The following is a 25,322-nucleotide window of genomic DNA, read 5'->3' as shown; positions in this document are numbered from 1 at the left end:
TTAAGTGCACTATCTTATTTGACACACAAAGTACTATTAAAACCAGCCCAGAGTAGGAAAAAAAAGTTTCTTCTTTCTTCAGTATCAAGCACCTGGCAAGTAAATGGAAGGTTCCTGCAAAGCCTTAAAGGCTATTAAAGGCATTCTTCTTTTTCCCTGGGGATTTAAAACTCAGTTATTTTTATTCCTCTTTTTAAGCCTATGAAATTAGATCATCTTTTCCCCTTTGATTTATACTTTACAGTTTTTTTCCTGCATTGTTCCTCAATTTGCTAATTCACTAACAATTAAAACTGCTGTTGGCTTGGTCACGAAATAACAGGAGAGGAAGTGTCCAGTATTACACGTTTCCTTGTAAAACAGGACCATGCATTATCTTCAGTTAATTACATATAAATGTAGTATAATTTTAATAATTTGCAATTTATGATTTGTTTCAGCTACACAGGTCTTTGACCTAGCTTGTCAAATCTTTGAGAAATAAGCTAACAAACTGCCTTGGAAGGATCTCTACCAAAGCACTGTGACAGAGTATGAAAGTAAGAGCTTTCTATTTGCTCAATTCCCCACAAATACAACAACGTAAGTCTACAACATAGGGTCAATTCCCTTGCTGGGCACTTGGTGCTGTCTAAGCCCAAGGTAACTTCACACAAAGAAGAGAACACTGACCTTTTTACTGTCCCTACATCTGGGCCTGTTGCATTCAAGAGAAGATTGCTGTAATTGTGTGAGCTCCCTCTTGCAGAACACTTATTGTTCACTGCCATGAAACAGCTGCAAAAGTGAGACCCCTCCTCTAACAACTCATGCCCTCTCCCTCTACAACCCCTCCCCCCCTCCAAATTTAGGGGGGAAAAAATATATCAATCACCAGTAGCAAAAAAAATGCTATTAAAAGAACCAATTTAGGAAAGTCTTTGCAGTTGACAACCATTTAGAACTGGATCTGAGTAAAGGACAAAGAGCACTTGAAGGAAAAAATGACATTTGTCCCCAGTCACAGAATCCTAGAATGACCCAGGTTGGAGGAGACTGCTGCAAATCAGCTAGTCCAACACCCCTGGCAAAAGCAGGGTCAGCTAGAGTAGGTTGTCCAGCACCATGTTGCCCAGTTGCATTGTCCATGTCTCTAAGAGCAAAGACTCCCCAGCCTCTCTGGGAAACCCATTCCAGCGTTGGACCGTCCTCACAGTAAAATAGTGTGTGTGGGGTTGTGCTCAGATGGACATTCATAGGTTTTAATTTGTGTGTTGCATCTTGTCCTGTCACAGAGAAGAGCCTGGCTCCCTCGTCTTCATTCACTCTTATTACATATTTGTATAAATTGGCAAGAACCCCCTCTGAGCCTTCTCTTCTCTAGGCTGAACGTTCCCAGCTCCCTCAGTCTTCCCTTGTATGAAAGATGCTCCTTAATCATCTTCATGGCCCTGCACTGGACTCTCTCCATTAAACCTGTTTGTATCTCGTATTGAGGGTCCCAGAACTAGACACAGTACTCCAGATGTGACCTCACCAGTGCCGCGTAGAGAAGAAGGATCACCTCCCTCGACCTGCTGGCAATGCTTTTCATACTGCAGCCCAGGATACTGTTGGCCTTTTCTTTTTTCTTTCCTGCTAGGGCGCATTGCTGGCTCATGGTCAGCTTGTCCACCAGGACTCCACGATCCTTCTGGACAAAGCTGCTTTCTAGCCTGGCAACTCCCAGCGTTTCCTGGTGCACAGGGCTGTAAGTCCCCGGATACAGGACTTCTGCATTTCCCCTTCTCGAGTTCCATGAGATTTCTCTCTGCTCAGTTCCTCAGCTTGTCAAGGTCCCTCAGAATGGCAGCACAACCGTCTGGTGTATCAGCCACTCCTCCCAGTTTTGTATGGTCTGTAAACTTGCTGAGGGCATACTCCATCTGATCATCAGGTCATTAATGAAGACATTGAACAGTGCTAGCCCCGGTATTGCACCCTGCAGTACACCAGTCCAAGAGTCCCAGCACTTGGAAAGAAACTAGTCAGAGATGGAAAAAGCCAATGGGTTCATCTACTTCAGGTGCATGGACTGCAATTGCTTTTGCCATGCAATATTTGCAAGCTAGTGTGCACATATATAAAGATAAGTAAGGCTGCAAGACAGTAGTACAAGATCTCCATATAGTAATTTCCCCACAAAGCAGGTCTTGCTTCTAGGATGCAGACAAAACTTCCTGTCTGCCTAAACCAAGAATCCCTTCTAGGTCACAGTTCTCTCCAATTACCAGCAACGAGCAGACACACATGCAGAAAGACACACAGTCCTCAAAGCTGCATAATTTTTCAAAGTGAAAAATGATGCAGCCTTCCAGTACTTAAAGGGGGCCTACAGGAAAGATGGGGAGAATCTTTTTAGCAAGGCCTGTTGTGACAGGACAAGGAATAACAGATTTAAACTAAAGAAGAATAGATTTAGACTAGACATTAGAAAAGATTTTTACGATGAGGGTGGTCAAGCACTGGAACAGGTTGCCCAGAGAGGTGGTAGATGCCCCATCCCTGGCAACATTCAAGGTCAGGTGGGATGGGGCTCTGAGCAACCTGATCTGGTTAAAGCAGTCCCTGCTCACTGCAGGGGGGTTGGGCTAGATGACCTCTAAAGGTCCCTTCCAACCCAAAGCATTCTATGATTCTATGCAGAAAGTGAAGCAGGCCAGCTTTTGGTTTTCATTTTCTTCTGGCTCATTTCCTTCCTTCTGAAGTAGTCATGCCATAGGACCGCACCTGTGTATGGCTAAATCCACAAACAGCATCAAATTCTGCTCTGACCTAGTAAAGCAAGTGGTAGCCTAACATTTAAAATAGGGCAAATTGTACTGTTACACACATTCTTACATAGCATACATAATTGAAAACTCAAGACGGATTCATCCGGAGACCTTCTCTAGAGCTGAAGTGTCACACAAACTTCTTGCTAGCCAAAGCCAATTCCTACTGCTTACAAATGACCCTACAAATCCCTACCCACTACTTCTCATCAGTGTCTACTATGACCAGGCAATCAGTAATGTTTTCTCATGATCTTTTGTCATTTTATAAAAGAGATTAGATTCCACGGGGACTGACTGTGGCAGAGGGAACTGCATTATTAGACAGCACTTCATTTTAGTGAAGGACTTGCTTCCTCCTCCATAGGAGCAGGACAAAAACTAATACCCAAGTTGCTTTCCAGCATACTTATGAGACTGCTTCCAAGAGCTAGCAGAGTTCTACCACCAGGACAGAGCATGCAGCTGACTGAATGCTTACCTTGAAGGAGCACAAGTTCTACTGCTGCACTGTAGAGCATCCTGAAGGACAGGAAGAACTGAAATTTTAAACTTTGTTGGCCTGTCAATCAGTCTTATGAACACTTTCACAGACCTGCCTATGGTATAAGAGGAATACCTCTCTACAGTCCTCCTTTACTCCGCCCAGCACAGCCTCGCTTCATAATAGTTCCACAGCAGAGAAACCAATTGTATCATCAAGCGGCTCACCACTGCAGCTTGCTTCCTCTTGAATATCACACTACTTTCCCCTATTTCTGTATTTCCTGTAAGCACTATGAGCATGAAAGGAAAGTTAACATACTAGGTAGGGTTTCACAGGCTTTGTGCCCATTTTGGTGCAAGCAAAAGTCCCAGAATTTCTTACCTGCAACAAATGACCGCTTTACAGGAGAGTGCCAAGTCCAGAAAGCTCTGCCTGACTTCAAATGAAAGGGCATACTTCAGTGTGTGGCCATCAATAATCAGAGCAATATCGTTTTCCTTGCCCAGCGACTCCCCCAAACTGGTACAGTGTTGAGTCAGAGAGGCTCTTGTTGCCTGAAGAATAAACAGAAAGAAATCATGTTTTGTAATATAAGAAAAGCGCATCCAAAATGCGGCAAGGCATCTCTGGACTATGCAATGGAGCACAGTATACGTGCACATGAACTAGCAGTGACATGAGTTTTAACAGGACCTTGTGCAGACATATTAATTTGGGTCACAAATCAGCAAAAGCTGCATCCACTTGCCTAGGGACACATCTTGCTTCAGTGCAGATTCTGGCGTCTCCACTACACACCCCTGTATGGCACATGTGCCCACAGTAGTTGCAATACATTTTCTCCAACAGTAGGGCAGGTATAACCTAATGCCTTTCTTGGCTTTTGACACCATTCAAAGTAGTATTATTTATTCAAACAGTATCCCCTACCCCAAAAACATTTTCACTGACAGCTGCTGCTGGGGGCGGGGGGCAGAATCAAGTGTTCATGTTTCACTGTTACCCCAAATATTTCTAACCGTCCTACTGCAGTGAAATTCATGCTTAAAGCAGTCTGCTCCATTCCCATGCAGGTTAGTTTAACCATCAGTTCTGGCTGAGTTAACCACTACTAAATAGTTCAAGAAGTTGCTCATGATCTGAAGCGTACATGCACTTTTTGGCAGAGAAGGTCTTGACACACAGGTCATAGGATGGCAGAACATGAAAAGCAAGACTTCAGTACCAATCAAACACTGCTTTTAGGTGACAAATGATCACTAACTGCTAGATTATATACTTTGTTTTGAACAAAGGGGAAAAGCTGAAAACAGTATCAGAGGCATAGACAAAAATAATTGGTTTCTATTTTTGCAAATCCTCACCCAGTTTCCAGTCTAGTGTTCTCTCCTCTCTTAAACCAATGAAAAAGAGAAAGTGCACTCCTGCTCATCTGAGCTGTGCAACTCTGAATAATTGTGCTAAACAAAGTGTTACACATGCTTCTGCTTATTGATATTTAAAGGTACTAATTTTGTAATCTGTCTGTGGTCTAAGCAAAATATGTATTTTCTTTTTCTTTATACAACAGAAAAAAAACTACTAGAACAGAGTTGTAACTGTCCAAAATGAAAATGTGATATTTATGCCTCATTGCAACCCACTCATCATTTTATAGATCCAGACTTCTCCAGAGGATTGCAAAGCCACCAACTCTTGCCAAGTACTGCATTTCCTATTTGCACCTCCAGTTTAACAGACAGCTGTTAAAAAAAAAACAAACAAAACAGAAAAAAAAAACCCTAAGGTAGCTAAACTAGTTACTCTGGACTACAGATAACCTCAATGAAGGCCAGCCCTGATGTGGAGCCTTGATTTCGCTGTCTACATTCAACTGAGGAGTTGGTATTTTTGCACATGGTTGAGCAAACCAAAGATGTATAGAAACCTGCATATATGAACCCCCTTACAAAGATGGCAAAAGTAGTATTTAAAGTTGCATGTCTTTCACATCAAAGACAACTGAGCCAAAAAGCTCCCGTTCCATATCACACTACTAAAAGAAGTGGGAAACAGGTTTACATTCCTAAAATACTTCATTCAGTGATCTCTCCAGCATCTATCCATGAAGGGAAGAGGTGGGAAAAAAACAACACAAAGAGCTTCCTAGTAGCACAGCTTAATTTCTTGATCTAAGCTTTCACAAACTGTTTCTGTGCTCTCTAAATAACAGAAATGTCACACCGAGGTGAATTTTTTTTCTGTGAATTAAGTGATGGGAAACTCCTCTGACCTGGGTGCTTGCAGGGCTGTTTCTCACATTCTTCCCCTCATTCCTCCCCATCTGTGCAGCACTTTGTTCTTTCTTAAACACACCGTCCCAGAGGTGCCATCACCTTGGCTGAGGGGCTCAGCTGTGCCCTGCGGAACCGGCTGTGATGGCACGGGGCAGCCCCGGCCCCTCCTCACCAAGGCCCCTGCAGCCCCCAACACCCAGAACAGCCGACAAGATGGGCACTACTACAGTGCTCAAAGAAGCTCAGGTAGGTCAATTCAGTACGTCAAACTGCTGGCGGCTCAGAGTTACTCCACACCTTCCAGGACAAAGAACCAGAGGCAGTGCTTATGGTAGAAGACCTCTCCCACCCCTTCCCCCTGACCCCCGCCCCTTTTTTTTTTTCCCCCTTTATTACTACACTTCAGTAAGACCACACTAACCCAAGTTATCTCATGCTCTCTAAAGGCCAAGCGCCAATAAAATTACAGCTGCTCAGATGTTATACAGCTTGTCCATGCTCCCCAGCCTCCCAATAGCCATGGTCCCATGAGCCAGCATCGCAGCTCTGGTATCTTGTACCGCAGTCGTCAGGAGGACTGGATTCTGTGCACCCCAACACTGTCCTCTGCTCCTCTCACTTTCCCCCCTGCTCCCATTTTGGTGGCAAAGTTTTAAATGAGGTTGTAATAGTAATATTCACCGTGGCTAGAGGTATCCTGACACAGAGCCATCAGCAACTGCGACCAGTCCATACTCCACTTCCATCACAAACAGCAGGATCATCCCAAATACTTTGGACTTTGACCATTCCAACAATGCTCTACTGAAACATCCAGCAAAAGTGTTCCCTTTTGCTTGATTTATGGGTTGTTTTTTGGGGGGGTTTTTTGGTTGTGGGTTTTTTTTTTTTTCCACAGAGATTTCTACTACAGGATTAAATCAATGATCTTTAAATACCCATGTTCATAAGGTCATGGTAAAGGACTTTTTCCTTTATATTTTCATTTCCAGCTCATATAAGAATTGCCTTGTTCAGAAAAATACACTAGCTTCCCAAATTAAATAATTGATTTTTTAAATGTTTTCCATGCATAGTACTGAGTGAAATCGATCTGACTTCTGTCAAGACAGCCAGTCACCACAGTACACTGAGCAGCAAGGTTAAGTATACTGTGATGGTTAGAGGTTACATATTTTTTTGCTTGCTTTGAATCACGTTTCTCATACAAAATGCAGTAATTATGTTAAAGTCTGAAGCGTATCACAAAACTGCTAAACATGGCAACACCCAACCATCTGCTGCATAGAGTTCTGAAGTTTGACTAGATGAGTTTTACACAAATAAAGCCAGTAAAATACAAGGCAAAAATAGCCACACCAAATCAAACCAGACCACAACCATGGCCAAAAGCAACCAGCCGAGGATGAGTGCAAGAATACAGCAGGCATATACCAGCTCTCTCAGAAGAGCCTCTGGGCTCCCCACAGTTGGCAGCTCAAGGACATCCTGGGCCAGGCACAGGGTGTGTTATGGGAGAGCCCTCGATCCCCAGTTACCATCAAGAACTGCGGGAAGTAAATTAAAGAGTTAGCAAGGGGAGAGAGAGGTCACCTCTCCTCTAGACTAAAGCAGGATGCAGAACAGCATGTAGGCAAGGAACAAACCCCAAGAAATGTTAAATGAGTTTTGGGTGGTGAAGAAGTTGAGGACATGACAGCAGTCAAGACAGCATTACTGAGCAGAGGAGGAGAATCAGGTAGCCAGGATGACTGAGCTTTCCCAGGCCAAGCAGGTGGGAGGAGAATCAGGGCACTTTCACACAAGGGGGGTGGCAGGGGGCGCAGGGAAGAGGCAGGGAAGTTGCTTTGCAATTTATTTTCTCTTGCCCCACTCATTGGTACAGTAGTCAAAACAAACTCACTCTGATTCACTAAGAAACTATCCCAAACTGGAGGCAAATACACACATTAACTTAATGAGTATGACAGAGTGCACAATTCATCCATTTCAGACATATTACATTTTTGTACCTTCTTCGCTACAAGAATGACCGTGTCATTCCCTGCTTCCCTGTTAAACTGTGAGGGATTAGATTTATGACTTCATGGCATGCTTTATTTACACCACACAAAGTAGATGACTGTGCTTAAACCATTACAGACTGGTGCAGGGAAAACAAGGATATGTTTTGGGAGAAGAAAGCTGTTTTTATCTACTTCAACACTACTATGTAATGACAACATTCACAGAAATTCCAAGGACAGTATAAGGGATACAGTTTGGGTAATATCCTCAATAACAGAATTTTACCTCAAGAATCCTTGCTACTGGGATCTGGGAGTAAGTGTCATTTGTTTTTCTGTACTGCTTCCTCTCAGTCTTGCTCAAGCCTTTTTCATAATATCCTCAATAACAGAATTTTACCTCAAGAATCCTTGCTACTGGGATCTGGGAGTAAGTGTCATTTGTTTTTCTGTACTGCTTCCTCTCAGTCTTGCTCAAGCCTTTTTCTTGCTCTCAAACACAGAAATACCCCCCATATTTCTCCTGAATCTACCCACAGGATTAAAAACATCTCTGACTATTTGAAACCAAGGGAGACAGTCCCTGACCTTATTCCCTGTCTAGCCCTCTGGCACTTCAGAGGAAACACCTTGATTTTCCTGTTGCTTCTTCACCTGACCCAAAAGAAAGTGAATGGCCAGGGCCCAACCACCCACTCCTGCAAACACAGAGGGCAAGTTCAGGAGGGTTATTCAATATCCATCATCTATTGCCCAAAAGAAAAAGTCACACGGCATCGGGAAGACTTACAAAAGATGATGGCTCTCATCAGATGAGATTACTAGTCTCTCCATAGCTATTATCATGGCTACGCATAAGCCTCATCCAATTCATGCCCTGGTCACTGAACTTACTCATCTTACATACAAGATGTCACAGAATTAGCAACAGGGTTAATGATACCCCAAAAGGCTATAAATCAAGGATTACAAATCACGCACCGCATTTAAACAGCGTTTTGTAAAGCTCTCAATATACTCTTCCATATGCATGGCTAACTTACAACCTAATAGCTTATACACTAAAAAAAACCCCACTAATTATTATTTCCATTTCTTCCAACTAATTACAAATGCTATGTTTTAAAAAAAAAAAAAAAAAACACACCAAACTACTGGTCCTGTAGACCAGTGCAATTAAGCAAAAGAAACTAGCTCCAAGTCCCACTGGGTATATAATAAAGACTACTTAAGTAAGCAGATGAACAAACATTTGGAAGCCATAGGGAACTATATCCTTCCGTGGGCAACTCACTACTGTTAACTAGAGTAGAAATCTCTACTTTGATACCTAGCTTTTACTCTGTGTTTGACATCAAGGGATAAGTTTCTTCTTTTGAGTCACATCAAGCAAGAATAAATCAATCCTTTACTAGAACAAGCACAATGGAGCAGAAATCAATAGTAGTACTAAGAAAGTGTCTGGATAAACTCAAACCTGTGGAATATCCCTGCCATTTTTACTGAGTACCCTTCAAGACTAAAATGGAAAGTTTGTCAGGAGTTCTGACAAAAACAGAATATTACAGAGGAGAATATTACCAGCACTTCACTTACCCATAATAAACCTGGTTTTTTTACCTCCCCCAAGATTTCCTTTAGACACACAGAGCATCCAGCTGCTCTGGGGAAACCTGGACAGGTGCCAGCCAATCAGACCTTATTGTACTGGCATATCAGATAAATTTCCACCAAGTATTAAAAATACAGATACAGTTTTACGTAAAGGTTAGAAAGCACATCAACTGAAAAGTCCATTGGTTTAGCAGCCCTGATTCAATGGGCTATTCAAATAAACATGGACACTTCATTAGCCAGTAGAGGACATGTGCACATGCTTAAGCTGTCTGTTGAATCAGACCAACATTTTCAGTTTAGTAAGAGCTTCACAGGGGCTTAAGAATCCATTCATACAAGACCACCAAGTAAATCAAAGCACAAACATTTAAAAAGGATCAGTTAGATTGCAAAAAGTCAACTGCACAGCTCCAACTGAGGAAGCTACGGAAATTAGGTTTTCATTTAATTTGACATGGTTGGGGGAGTCGATTCTAAAAACAGGAACAATTTTGACTCACACAAATGCATTTAAGAGTTAATGTTGTTATGGTCGCTATGCTTGAGTTAAATTCAAGACATGGTAGTATATTCCATAACAAACCTAGCCCACCTGCTTTTCTTGTTTGTCTTCCTATTTTGCATTTTAACAAGTCACAACCCCAAAGACAAACCCCAAGCAGAGAATTTACTTGCATTACTGTTTTAAAATAAACTTTCAGATTTTATTGTTCTGTGTGTGCACAGTTTCCATCCAGAACATGGAGTAACTTTATTAGTACACTATTATAAATCTCCACAGCAGAGTATAATTTGTTGACAGGCAGAAAATGAAAACATCCTGAAGTAGAGTTTGTGTGGTCTTTCCTCTGGACTGCACTCTCAGGATCTTTAACAAACCTTTTAATAGCATGTTTGTGTGTTCTCACTTTCTAAAGCCTCAGAAAAACACTCTGTTATGCCCAGCTTTGTATTTAAATAACAAAACAGACATAAACAAATTCTGGGGCTTCCCAGGCTATTATTTTGCAGTTTAACAGAACAAATACTAATAATTTTCACATGATGCTTAGAGTGGATTTGGAAGTCAATGCAATCAGAGTTAAATTATTCAGAGCTCTGCTGACTTCACTGAAAACAAGAGCTGACTCCTCATACCATAATAAAAACATTAGAAACAGTACTATGTAGGCTATATAACAAGACCTTAAGGGTTTTTTTTTGTGTGGGGGGTTTTTTGGTGTGTGATTTGTTTTGGGTTTGTTTTTTGGGTTTTTTTTGTTTGTTTGGGGTTTTTTGTCAATGGCAGCACACCATACAGCCCATTCCCTCCCATGAGAGCTTGCGAAGTTTGCACGCTACAGCAAGAACTGTTAGCATGTGAGGCAATCTGGTATCCAACACAGAATGACAGTATCAGATACCTGCCAAGAAAAAAAAAATCAGTAGGACTTGCAAAAACTTTGGGTGCAACAGACTTTAGCAGGATAACAGCCATTCACTAAATTTATCTTACAAACAAGCTGATACCCACAGATGAACTGGACAATTACCTTAAGATTATCAGCTCCAAATCTCTTCCACTTCCTCCCCTGCTTTTACCTGGAAAGGCTCACAAAGTCACTGAGATGACAGCAGGAGAAACAAGTGAAGCCTCATTTGCACAGCAACTACACTCATGTTTCATTCTAAGCATAGAGCAATATGTAGCCCTCAAGGCAAAAGGTCTCAGAAAAAAAACTAAATGGCAAGTAGCATCACACAGACAGGAAGGTGTCTTTAGCTCAGGAGAACCACTCACCCCTGGATCTGTGACCTCCAAGACACACATGCTCAGTAAGCCTAGATCAGCCTCACATTCTGGCCTTCCTGGGCATCTACACTGCATGCACCCTTCTTGCATGGCCTTTCCTCCATCTCAAAGAAGCTAAAGTGATCCTCACACAACAAGCTCCTGCAGTAAGAGATGTTAAACTAACACTTAACATTAGTTTAACTGTAAGCTAAGTCAACTGCATATACTACTTGTTATACTTATCATAAATCTAGAAAGTACTGCTAACTGCAGCATTTTAAAGACTTTTCCAAGTTAACTTCTCCCATCATGCTATAATTAATTTCCAAACCACTAAGTCTGTGAGACAATATGCGTAAACAATCTGCTAACTCATTGTTCTGGAATACACTGAAGTGCCAGCTCAACCTATTTTACTAGTCTAAGAATCTACTTTTTATGACTTCTGCTGTTTCCTTCCTGCATGTGGATAATGTGAATAATCATGTCAATTCTTTTACTGTGCTGAAAAAAGTGGTTTCAAGTCAAAATACCAGCCATGCCCCTGCCCTCCCAGTGTTAAATGAAAAATCTTCCAAGGAGGACTTAAGAAAAGCAAGGACTTCACTGCATAACCCCTTTCAAGATAACACTTGCCAGCACCACTTCATGGAAAATTTTCCACTGTATCTTAATTGCAGCTTAGAAGCTTCACCACGTTTGGTAAAGTCTTTCACTTCAAACTGTCTAGTTGCTGTACCTGAGGGATCTGTAAGGACATCTGGCAGAAGCAAATTTACAGGAGAATAGGGATAATGAACATAAAGACATGACAAACTAATGTTTAAACCAAAGCTGGTGAAACATGATACAAGTATTTAGAGCAACACCTGTTGGGCAGAAGAGTCACTGGAAGCGCTTTCCAGAGTAAACAGCACACGTGCAAGTGCTGACCTTGAAACCTCTCTTGAAATCAAGGAAGAAATACCACTTTATTTCCAGAACAGATACTCACTTTTGCCAGTCTTCCAAGTTCTGCACCAAACTTCACTAGGACAGCAAACAACTTCAATTTCTGAAAGCAGACAGGCAACTTCAAAAGACCTAGTTATAAGCAAGCGTGCAAAGGACATTGCCACAAGGCCTAGTAAAAAGACAGCTTCTTGTACATGGAAAGAGGCCAGCTGCAGGATTTGTTGCTCAGGTTCCTCTGCTCCCCCTCTTTTGTGACTTCCTGCAACTGATCAATCTTCAAACAGCGCATTCTTTAACTACTTCTGTGTACTTTTAGAGTTAGATTGTGGATGCAAATACAAATGCAAACATCGCAGTGTTTGCTAGGTGCACCGTGTCACCTGCTGACATAAAACTGATCCACAAGCCATAGATTTATGGCCAATTAAACAGAAACTCAAAACATCAGTAGAATTGGAAATATTTAGTTACTAATATGAGGATATGTGTGGCCTAATACAATCAACTCTACAATAACACGGACCTCCATGTTCTACTCAAATACTTTCAGACAAGCATTTGCATACTTTCTCAACAATGAGGATGTTCTTAAAAGCATCCACAGAGCTACCCTGGCTTTCTTGGACCCTTAAAACTGTGTCACAAAGCATGGACATTAGTCTGACCACCTAGCTACACAACGCAACAGATGGGACAGTATGTGTTGAACAGGGTAGGCTATATTCCTGTGCCATTCTTTCTTGCCTTTTGCCTTTTACACCACAGCATAACACTTAACTCACATTCAGCTTGTAACCCACCTACTCTTTTTCTGCTCCCCATCTTGTGTTCACATAGTTGAGCATTCCTCTGCAATAATAACGATCTTGCATCTTTCCTTTTTTTCCCCCTATAGCTTCTTTTAGAAGAGGCCAGGATAAAGGACTAGAAAAGCAGGAATGTGCGATCAGGTGCTCATACAAGTTCCGAGAGTCATGAAGGACTTGGAAGTGTCTCACAAGGTGACCGTATCTGAACAAACAGCAGTAATATTGGGACCTATGAGCTATGGGATTATGGCAGAAGAGCCAAGAGGAGAAATTAGACTAAGATGACTCCTAGAAAAGAAACTTATATACCAAAACTTCTCAATAATATGCGAAGAGACAAACTATGCAGCTCCATATGAAGACCCATCACCTGTAAGGTTCTTGTAAAGCCAAAAGTAGAAATAGGAGCAGTGAGATTGTTTTGTTTATTTCCTCACTGAAAACTGCGCTATGTAGAGATGCCTCTGAAAATTACAAATTTCTAAAACCCAATTTTAATAGTCCATCCATTCCTTAGCTTTACAGGAAGAACAGAATATAAGGACCCTCTGTGGTTCCAAAGTCAAGAGAACTTTTCAAAACTGAAGACTCCAACTATAAATACTTCACTACTTCACATTTCAAAAGAAATACTACAAGCATCTCCCAGTTTAGGAAGCCTTTAATAGTTTAAAATACATGATTCACTTCAAATTCAACCTGTACACACAAACCCACTCAGCAAATGCATCATTGGAGAAGATCGGGTCCCAGCTGACTACCTTCAATTTACTCTTTTCAGTAAGATCAAAATTTAACCAAAAAAAAAAAAAAAGGTCAGGCTCATCAATAGCTGTTGCTCAGTCTTACTGCAGTGGTCAGCCTATGTCACATGCTGATTTGAAGAAATACGTAAGAGCACACACTATGTGAGCACTCCAATGACATTTGATACTGATAAACATTAACTTGATCTTCTAAGTACTAATCAATACTTGGCTTCACCACTTTGAAGCGATTCTCCAAAGAAAGACTGAAAGCTATAACAGTGTCCCATATTCCCTCTCTAATATAAAACAAGCATGATTTTGACAAAACTTCAGCTTTAACTAGTTATAAGACATTTGATCCCAGATTCCTCTGACAGCAGCGCCAAAATAGTTTAATATTCTTAGAGCCTGATGAGAACAGGAGCATGTATGTACAATAGCTGGGAAACAGTCTATTCCAAACCATTTCTGCAGGTACCATATAGAAAACCTGCAGTTTCAAAATCATACCCAACACGATTCCTCACAAAGACCCTGGAAGCCTCAATTCAACACTGAATGTTATGAGTGGCTTTTTTTAAAGATGTTATGTTCATCATCTGCCTTCCCACAAGAATCTGTAGAAGTTGATCAAGCAACATCTGCGTTTCTCTTACAGAAGTATTTAAGCTCAGATACCACAACTACACACAAACAACCCCCAGCAATATGCCATCTGTTCATCCAAACCCATTCATGAGAGTAAGCTCACCATGATGTTTAAAGAACCACAACATATAAAGTATTAGGCAAATGTTGTTATACAGCAAGTGCAAATATCACTAAAAATATAAGGCAAAAACAACAAGAACCCATTCCTAAAACATGTCAATCAAATGACTGTCACCGATTCTACACAGCAGTACTTGCTTATTTAATAGCACCATGATTCTGCTTGATGAATATGGTCTCCTACCATGCCAAGAAAAACACCATATGGAGGACCCAGAGATATTAGATGGCCTCACTCAGATCATTTTCATAGCTTTGAATCTAACTTCAACCTGAAATTCCTTCACAGTAAGCCAAGTAATCCAAAACGTCTATATACAAAGAGCCCTTAATCTGCATAACAAGTCTCAGGTTATCATACATACAGACCAAATCCTGCCTTCAAAAATTAGGTAAACAGATCATATCAGTACTTTTATGTCTCCAGTGGCAGCTGGAAGTCCAGATGAATTGGACCATCAAGAGCTACAACAAGAGCTGTAGATAATTATTCAAGGATGTTTTCAGTTCTGTAACAAACTGATTAGGCAGGAGCTGGGGAACTTGGTAAATAGGGAAGAAAATATACCCTGAAGGAACCTCTGTCCTGTCAGCAGTACATTTATCTCCAAGATGTTCCAACGTAGTTTAAGAAAAAAAAAAAAATGAAATGGATCTTTTAACAGGCTTTGATCACAAAAAAAATCATCTCCAAATATTCAGTCAGATATACCATCTCAAATACATATCCTGTATAAAGCATTGCAGGTAGTTCAAGATCACAGTAAAGAATAGCACCGACGGGCTGACCACTTGAAATGTACATGATTAAATGTTCAAGTTGGGGGTTGGACTAGGTGACCTTTAAAAGTCCCTTCTAACCCAAACTATTCTATGGTTCTAAGTCAAACTTAATGCAGAATACCAGATGGCTGCACGCTAAACTTAAGGCTCTCAGTGAAGTAAAGTGGCATTTATTAAGGAATAGGTATGAAGTCCCCCTGCAACCCATGAGTTGGGGACTTAGGCAGAAGAGGGAGAGGAAAAGTACAAAAAGAAAAGAGGCTTTTTCCAAATTAAGAGGTAAAACTGATTTGTTCAAGATTTCACTAACCAGGCATGTCCCATCTTGCAGATTAAGCATCATGGCAGTGTAAGCTGCCAGAAGTGGTGATTCTAACATGTTAGCCTTTTGAAATAAACGCTCCAATTTCCTGCAACAGTACTTTTTCCTCAGATTAAAGAGACACTGATTATGGGAGTGGTATCTTCAATATGCCAATCTCCACTGTAAACCCTCATTAAAATACTAAATTTATTTCTTAAAAATCAAGAAAAGTGACAAAAATATCAGCATTTCAGCCCCAAGAATTGACATCCTAAGTGGTCATCCAGTGCAACATGACTGCCAAAGCACCATCTTGAAACCGTGAGCCTTTTGCAACCCTTCAAGTTCTCAGAGGGCAAAGATTGCTGCATAAGAAACAATTGTAGAAACAACTGCAGTCAAGGGGACAATTCATCATCTTCAAATGCTATGAAAGGCAATACCACATTTGTTCAGTTAGAAATATTGAAAAATAGTCAAACTTTAGCAAAAAACACATGTACCCTGGGAAGACTAGGTAGATATTTCAAATAGCACAGTTAAAACCCTGTTCTCTTCACACTAAGAACAGGATTAGGATTATTAGACTATTTTCATTTGCTCCAGAAATGCTCTAAAGAGACTGTCCTATTGCTTTCAATACATATTAGATGTCTGACTACACAACACTTTATGGTGTACCTAAGACAGTTTATACCTCATACTACAGAAAGGGCAAGAAAGAAATGCTTGTTCTGGACCCCAACACAGCTCTGTAACTATTAAAAGTAACTGTACTCTGACAAGAAGCAGCAGTCTGTTAGTTTTGCTAACAAGCTAGAATGCCTCAGTATATTTTGATATTTTAGCTTTATTAAATTCATTCAACAGAATAGGGTTTTTGTTTTATTTCCTTCTACTTTTGTCAAACAAGTCTCAATTGCTTTTTCTCTTTCTAGTATAACAGTCCAGCTTTTCTAGAGCAGGAACAAGCTCTTCTTTAGACCTCCAAGAAAATTATGTTTCTGCTAAGTAATTTCCCAAAGATAAAAACCAACCTTTCAGCTCACTGGGTAAGTCTTCAAATCAAGAAGATACCACAACCTTCTGCTTTAGATCACGAAGATACAGGGTTCTGCGCTAGTGTCTTAACCACAGGCCTCTGTGTTTTAAGTTGTTAGTACACTCAAATGCCCACAAGCTGCGAAGGAGAATTCAGCCAAGAAAATTACACTGGTGTGTGGACATACAAGTCAGACTATAATTTACTCCCAGAAAAAAGTGGTATTTTCTCATTATATGCATGTAGGATGCTTTAAAGACCCAGATCTCAGCCAGAGATCCTGACTTTTTCATATATGTGTGTGTTTATATAAAAAAACATATGAAGTAATGTGTATGTATATTATCACTATTATAACACCCTGGGTTGATATATATGAAATGTAACTATCCTGATTTAATGATACTAGAACAACTTTTCCTGAAAGGGAGACAGAAAGAGCAGCCAACAATGTAGCCAAAACTATACTGCAAGAGTTTTATCATTGCTAGCAAGTAAGGAATCCATGTTTATTAGTGTATAAAAGACTGAACACTAGCCACAACAAAATATAGACTGGAATACAGAACCCATCTTTTCTCCAAAATAATGCTATGCACGGGAAACAGAGTATTGATTAGATTGATTTGTACAAGACAGGATTGCCCCAACATGATTTTCTCATGCTGCAGTATTTTGCCAGTACAGATGCAAGCATATTCCAAAAATGGTGTTCACTGTGAAAGAAATCATTTATTATTTTGAAGTCATATGACATTTGTAGTGTGGAAAAGAAAAAGTTTTGGTTTTACCTTTTCATATAAGGTAACATCAATCTGTAAGAAATCAAAATAAAGTTGGAAGGACAGAATTCTCCTCTCTACAGACTAATAAAATTAAAAAAGGGCTAGGGAAAGCCAAAGTTTCAATTATTTTTAGTCTTCCACTCTCAGTTTCCTCTCCAAAATCCCCCTTAAAAAAAAATATCACTATTAGCATCTGTGTCATTAGTAACTCAGTTGCATGCTAGTGTAAGTAACAGAGGCCATACCACTGTCAGAGTTCATAGCCAAAGTTATTCTAGTACTTAGTAAAAGGAAACTGCTTTGAGCATTAAGCCAAACAGCAAACTATAAACTCAGAGCTACTCAAGACAGTCCCAACACATGTAACAAGCCAACCTGTCATATTAGTCTTCCTTTCAAGTGCTTGTGTACTATCAGATCTGTTTTCCAATTGAAGCTGAGAAAGTTCCAGGGCAGCTGATTAGCACAGGCAGGCTCTGTAATAAAACTGGCTTTTAAGAAGCAGGTTGCTTTTAACTCAAGTTGTTTTCTTAAAGCCCTGGTTTTGATTTAGACACAATACAGGTATTGAACAGAAATATGAGAGAACTTACAGTTCTTGAAAAACCCTTTGAGATTTTACTTCTACCTTTAAAGCATGACAAGCATCAGAAGTTACTCACACTCCTTGGACTATGTATTCTTCCTTTTTACCCATGGCTGACTAGGCAATAAAGCAACACACAAAGGTGTTTTCAGAAGGATATGATACAAGCCGTACTCCCCTGACCTTACTCCTCTTTCCCAACAGCCTCTTGGAAACGGGGAACATGGACATTTGTTGACTGTTCTCATCCAACTGGGATTGCTGTAAGGACTCCTGAGCTCATTTACAGTCCCTGAACATCACTTTGATGATGTTCATCATTAAAGAATTAGTTCAAGCTTCCTGCCCTTCAGCAGCTGCCCAAGGGAGTAGGCAGGGTGCAACAGGCTACTCCAGCCACTTCGTTCCTGGCCTCAGTCCCACCTGTGCCCTCTCAGGGCTTCTCATAAAACAAAGCCCAGCAAGCAGACAGAAAGGCAGCACTGCCCTGCTCGAGCCAGCCCCTTCAGCAAGCAGCTGGAGAGATGGCCCTCAAGTCTTACAATGCTGGTGTCTGAGACAAAACAGTGCCCAAATTGCTTAAGAGCTGCCACAAGGGCAGGTGAAGGCTGAGGAGCACCCTGAACAAGGAAAACACTAAGCATGCCCTGAAGGACAAGAGTCTAGACACTCCCGCACCTGGAAAGCACAGACAGAAGGCTACTAGAAGAAGTGGAGATGGGAAAGCTGGAACAGCAAAGATGTGGGAAATTGGATTTTTCCCCTCATGTCCCAAAACTAAAAGAGCTCTATAGCTTAGCTTTCAAGGAGAGGACAGTAGCAGTACTAACAATGTTCAACTTGGATTATAGTTTTTGAAACCCATCAATTACAGTGCTAAAGTAGAGGCATACACTAGGGAAGAAGAGAAACACTACTGGGTTAAACAAGCAAGATGCTAGAAAACATTCCTGCTACATCAGCAGAGATCTTTACTAACTGAACACTTGCTAGACCTATAGGATCAAATACCTCTCACTCAATAATTTAAGGAAAGTGACAGGAGAGCTATCCTAAACACTGACATTGGCGGAGCACATAAAAAAATTACAGAAACTGAGGAAGTCAGCATTACACTCAAATACCAGAAATCCAGATAGCTATATAGTTGTTCAGCTGATGCAGGACCCATAGCTGAACTGTCTGCAAAGCATTAGATCATGGAATGAAAAAACATGGCAAAATTATCCAACTGGTTTTATGCAAGCCAGCCTGCTGAATTAACTTATTAGTTTTGCTCAAATAAGATTTGGTCAAGATACCAACTTTTCTGCCGCAATTTGATTGCAATATTAGTACTACACAGCAATAACATCAGGTAAATACCTTAAGATTGTCCAGCTTTAACACCTTTAGTCAGAGAAATTCTGAACAGCGGATTTTCTAATAGAGTTCTACCAAGAACAATTCATGCTCAGTGCTATTGCTTTTCTTCAAAGCACCAAAAGAAATGCACACCTTTTGTCTTGCAACTCAAGTACAGCAGATTAACGAACAAGAGAGGGAGAAAAATAGGAAGTTCTGAAAAAGCAAATACAAGCAAGTTTTCTTGGAATAACTGAATTTACTTCAAGTGGCAGCACATGTGTGAGCAACAGCAGATAGATGTGGCACAGATCCGAATCCCCCCCTCTGCCCCCAGTTCCACTCTTGGAACTGGGCACAAGGCAGCCAGTTCCTCCAGCCCATCCCTCGTCCCACGGCACGTGAAGAGCCAGCAGCAGGGTACAGTCAGTGCCAGCCTCCTGGCATGTGCTGTCTCAGGAGAAGCGAGGCCTGGGTGCGCGGACTAGCTCACCACAGCTAGTCCAGAAGCTAAAATAAAATTGTCACTGTTTCTGCTGATTTTTACTTCAGCTCTAAGTCAAATTCAATTAATCTTGTGCATACTTTTTAAAAATGCTTGCTACTACACCACAGCTTTAACTGCTCAGAAGAGACTAGGTGTAATGATAAGAGTGCATGCTGGAGACTTCTAAAGGGCCTGAAGCCTTGTCTAGAGGGTTTTAAAACAAGAAAAACATAAGTAGTTTAGTGTTTATAAAAGATCATGATACAGGGCACCAAGATTTTCCTGAATACCAGTCAGTAGCCCAAGATTTTTTTTTTTTTTTTATTACTTGACTCCCTCAAATAACATTACCTACTTGACACCGGCTACACCCTTGGGGAAGGACGATGTACATGAACGAGCACGGGTCTCCTGACAGCAGCTTCGGAGAGGCACTGCCGGCAGACCTTCTGGCCTTGCAACGTCCTTACATAGGTGTTGAAAAGGATACAAGTAGGAACGAGGACAGCTTGGCCACTAACCTCCTTGCAGATCAAAGGAGGCGAGTGCCTCCACTCAGCTCTTCCCTAGACAGCATTTCTGGTTAACTAAGATTCTTTTAAAAAAATACAGTAAAGTCTTCAGCATTCCAAGCACCTCCAAGCTGCACAGGAATACAAAAATGGCCTTTGCTAAACACAGTCCTATTCAATACTACGCAAGATGACATTTGGAGGGCATTAAAATGACATTTGCCCTTGCCATCACATCCTGCAATGGTTAGGCAGTTCCTTCACCAGCACAGGCAGCACCAGTTTTTCAGACAAACTGCAAATTTGAAAGATTGCATGTTGACAATTTTGTGTCTTCATATTTTCACAGCTACACAAGAGGCAACAATCCCAGATATTGTGTTTGAGAGGGACGGAGATGAGAGACATTTGCTTGTTTCAGTGACTGAACAGGTCATCCAAGGACTATTTTGTAAGAGCTGTCCTGATGCCAGACCCTAATATTAAGATTCAAATCACTTCACACAACTCTTAATAATCCTGAAGTTCCCATACTGATGAGAATCTATGGAGAGCTCCCAAACTCACTCACTGAAACAGTGTTAAAACTATGTAATCTTAACATGTAACAACCAGTTTCAGCAATTTAAAACTTTAGATATAAAAAAAAAATCCACAAAAAGCCTTCTCCCAGCTGAAGTCAATAAATGCTTTACCTGACAAGAATCAGAAATACCCAAAATAATGGGTATATCTAATGACAGCAATTTTTTTGGACTGTATGCAAGACTCCTGTAACTCACAGTGATGCTGAGCCCTCGTTTATCCCAGCCTCCCGAGGCTCCAGGTACTGCATGCCTCCCAAAGCTTATTCTACTATCTGACAAGATGATTATGTTTACCTTCAGAAAAAAAAAAAATACTATACAAAAGCACAATTTCAAAAGGCAGCACCGTAAAGATTTTCAGAGCTCTAACTCCTGTGCAAAGTAACACACAGCTAAGGTAACAATATTCATAACTCTAAGAGCCAAATATTCATTCTTATATCATACTTTTCTGACTGCGTGAACTGAAATCCTATCATGTGGGAATAAGGGATTTAGCCACAATTACTTTGGACATTGAAATTAGTTAGGGCCGAACACCACCTTTTGGAAGACACTGGCAGAGCTGAGCAACAGACAGTCTACCTTTAAATAACATGCAGTAGCAATAATTCTGAGGTTGGCCAGTGCTCCCCGCTGCTACAAATACATCTGTACTTTCCTGCTCCAAGCTTCCTTCAGGCCCTAGTTAACCTTTGCTCATAAGGCATCATACAAAAATGCTTAATGGAAAAGAATACTGTAACCACCCATTTATACATGTGAACCCAAGCTAAGGACTACTGAAACTGCATTTATGAGGCAGTAGACATGGTCTTAAAACCACACTGGCAATTCTTCCAGCAGAATGTATTTCTACTCAATGTCTTATTGGCATACAAAATAGATTTTTTTTTTTTTGTCTTTGTTATTTAGCATATTTAGTCCTTAAAATATGCAGTCTACTTCAGTCCATCTTAACACCCAGCTTCTGTTGAGCACACATATGTAACAAGCTTTCCTCCATTTAAAAAAAAAATAATAATGCTAGAACACTGATAACAGCAATAGTGACAGTATAATAGCCAAAAATCCCAGTAAGAAACCAGGCCATTTTTTGATAGATACTGCTATGATTGAGAAACAGAAGCACTCCAGGACTTTATGTTCACTGAGCAGCCAATACAGAGCCATTAGTTACCTTGCCTGTCCAGTGATCTAAGTTGCCAGTGCAGAGATTAAGGAAGTATGAGTAGGAGTGCTTCACCTCTTGCAAGGGTAAGAGATATGCTAGATGCATGCTTGGTCCTACATGACTGCTGTTCACTTTGGGACACATTTTGAGGAATATTTAGTCTGAGAATTTCTTGTAGGTGACCACCACAAAAAATTAGATTGAAGATCTATATTGCTCTTGGGAGATCAGTAACTCTACTACACGTCCATACAACAGCTACAGCAACTACTTTTTACGTCCTTGAGCACAGCACTCTCCTAACATGTTGACAAATAGGAATGACTCATTCTTAGCAAACATACTTTCTAACTTTTTTTGCCAGAATAACCCCTCTGATTTGCAGATTTCCTTATTGAAGATTCATGTGGCTCCTGGATGCTGGACAAACCACGAGTCAAATACTCTGTCACAAGGTCTATTTTATTTGCAACCTCAAGTGCCTCAATCATTTCCATTTCTTAGCTTCACACACTTCTGTCATACAAAAAAAAAAACCACCACCAAATGAACTAAACTATCTGCTGCCTTTTCTCCCTCCAAAACCAGCTTACTGGATTTCTCCACTGTCCTTACTTGACTTCTCCAAAATACTCTGTCCACCTACAATACAAATTCCAATGAAACTGCTAATGGCATGAACCACATCGGAAAAAGCATCTTCTTCCAGATACCCTACACCCTGCCAGACTCCCACAAATAGCCCATTCTATCTCCTTCCTCCATTGCATACTTTTTGTTTATTCCTTGCAGATTCAAAACCAACAAAACCTATTAAAACTGACATATACTTGTTGGCAATTGCCACTGCTAGGAATGACTAGATTGTATAACACATATAGAGGTCACAGGGCAGCCTTTATGTAGATGCTGTTCTTGTTTGACTTTACTCTATAATGCATTATAAACTAGTGATTTACAATGGCATGTCAGATAAGCTTGGAAGCCTCTCTGCATCCAAAACCAGCAAAGTTTTAATGTTGCTGATCCTAGTCCTCACAACTTAAAACAAATGGTCTATTCCCATATACAGTTGGTGCAAATTGACATTTCCCTGACATCCACAGGTAGCTCAGGAAGCAAGAGCAGCTCCACTGCTGCACTGCTCATCATCTGACTGCTTTTGTCTAATTCTAGGGAGAACTGGGGAAAAAAAAAAAAATCTTGTTGACACTGCATAACTGTCACCCAGAGACATTGGTACCCACTCAACTGAGAAGCTGGACAAAACACCTGATTTGGCTTTCATCCTGATGGTTTCTTGTATTTTTACTTAGTTTTTTTAAGCCAAGAATATAAAGGTGCTATGTAAGAAAGCCCCAGGCAAATTTCTCTTTTCTAGTCAAATAAACACCATTCCCTAAGGTGAACACTAACTTTCAAAGACCTTTTTTTTCCAGAGTTTTAAAAACACACCACTTAGTTCCCCGATCAGTTTACCCCATGCGTACATCTCAAGTTTTTATTAAAGTTTATCTAATAAATTTGATACCCCCTTCAATTACTAAAAATAATTTTAATAAGGAACTCCACAAAATCAAGATCATGTTTCTTTTTTAAAATTAAACCACTAGAGTCATTTCCCTAAAGATTTAGTGGTACAATAGATTTATTTTATTAATATTTACTAAACCTATTAACTCCATCTACTGAACTACAGAGTTTGTCCGTCAAGCTCTGGATAGAACTGTAAATCCCTTGAGAATTTGATAATATTAAACCTAGTATAGACAGAGCAATTAAGTTTTAATAACTTGAAAAGAAAGTAGAAGTTTTCAAAGAAATCACCTGGTTAATTTTGGAACCCATCCCCCCTTTCCTTATGTTATTTACAGATAAGTGGGGCAATCTTAATTCTATAATGAAGACATAAATTTTTCCACACCAGCCTAGATCTTACAAAGCCCCTTAACTATTAACTGATTTTGTTCATCCACATTTTCTCAGATTTCTACAGACTACTAACCTCCACATCCAAAAGCACATGCTCTGCTGAACTTCTTCCCCACTGTGAACACAGAATTCTTGAAGCCAGACAACTTTGGTCACCATTAGCCACATAAATGGCCCCTGGTTGTACTGTAGAATTTGATACCTTGTCTTTCTACAAAGAGCTGTATCTTATTATTTCAGTGAATTCTATACTTTAACTATAACAACTTGAATTAATAACAGACACCAAATTCCTCCATCTTTCAAAACAGATGAAAGCTTCCTTGTGATGTGTCAGTTTTACTGGGCACAGAAAATGGACAAAGATTTTATGTCCAGCTTTCCACTAAGCAGTCACTATCATTTCTCAGTCTTTTGGTGCAATTTGGATATTGTCAATCCATTACCAATATGATCCTGAGCTGAAAAATATTTCAACCTTTAGCTGCCTCAGGGGTCACTTTCTCTTTTCTGGAGTACTACAGCTGATCAGAGTTGAATACTGAATACAGGCTGCACAAATTAGCCTAAAGAGGAAGCAAGTGCTTAAATCGAGAAGGTCTGTATGAGCATTAATTTCTACCCTACAGTCACTGTTACATGAGCCAGCAGAAGCCCCAAAGTAGAATACTCCACAGCTGGACAGTTCTTGCCTCAGAGACAAGATTTGCTCCCAATGATTTATTTAATGGATGTAAATGCCCTATGGCTATACTTCAAACAAAAGGGACATGCAGGTAGACTGAACTAGTGTCCAGGTTACCCTTCTAGGATGAAGAAGTTAGTGAATTATTTTTAATGTTTCAGATAAGTAAAACAACCTTCTATTGAAAAATTCCCTTTACCTGACCAGAAAGGAGCACCAGAGGATCCAGAAACACATGCATTGAACAAACACATCAGCAAAATGGATTAGATAACCAGGCTTTCACCTTTGATTTTTGAGGGCTTTATGTAACTTGCCATACTGGGTCACTTGAAGTATTTTGCCGTAAAGCCTTTCATCAAAGAAGTGTCAGTACTCCCTTCATACCAGATCAGCTACTAGTTCCACATGGAAGAGCACATTAAACACTGAAGTTAAAGCATAATCAGCTCTAATTAAAAAAAACATTACTTAGATGAAGGCTATAGCTTGCAAACTTCAATTTAAGGTGAGATAAACTGGCAAAGGTGCTCATTATGAAGCACTGCACCACAAGACAGACAGCTTCCGTGATAAAGACTTGAAGTCCACAGCACCCGGAAAATAATTCCGGTTTAGTTATTTCAGAACCTCTGCAGATACAACTAGGCAGACACCCAGCTGGCCATTTCATGCACTTGCCTCTTCTCAACTGTAGTATTATCACTTAAATATAAAACTCAGCCTCTAAGTGTGCACAGTGATCCCAAATACTATTCTACTCACTAGGGAGTACTTATTTAAACCCAGTTTATTAGATATGAAACTGCAAACCCCTAATTACAAAACAAAGTTTGTATCTCAGAGACATTGCCATAAATTTGGAG

The 25,322-nt window shown here is 40.3% G+C and overlaps 1 protein-coding gene across 2 annotated transcripts in view; it reads right to left on the bottom strand.

The window, feature by feature from the left end:
• Positions 1-25,322, bottom strand: part of ATP8A2 (ATPase phospholipid transporting 8A2) — a 345,102-nt gene that overhangs the window by 200,164 nt on the left and 119,616 nt on the right. For both annotated transcript variants that reach the window (XM_075708776.1, XM_075708786.1), the window contains one exon: positions 3,661-3,833. In XM_075708776.1, coding sequence (XP_075564891.1) covers positions 3,661-3,833 — 173 coding nt within the window. The remainder of the gene's footprint in view (positions 1-3,660; positions 3,834-25,322) is intronic.

Source organism: Pelecanus crispus, chromosome 1, assembly GCF_030463565.1.
Source record: "Pelecanus crispus isolate bPelCri1 chromosome 1, bPelCri1.pri, whole genome shotgun sequence".
NCBI lineage: Eukaryota > Metazoa > Chordata > Aves > Pelecaniformes > Pelecanidae > Pelecanus > Pelecanus crispus.
Note: the sequence above shows the minus strand (reverse complement) of the source record. Positions and strands in the feature narration are given on the sequence as shown.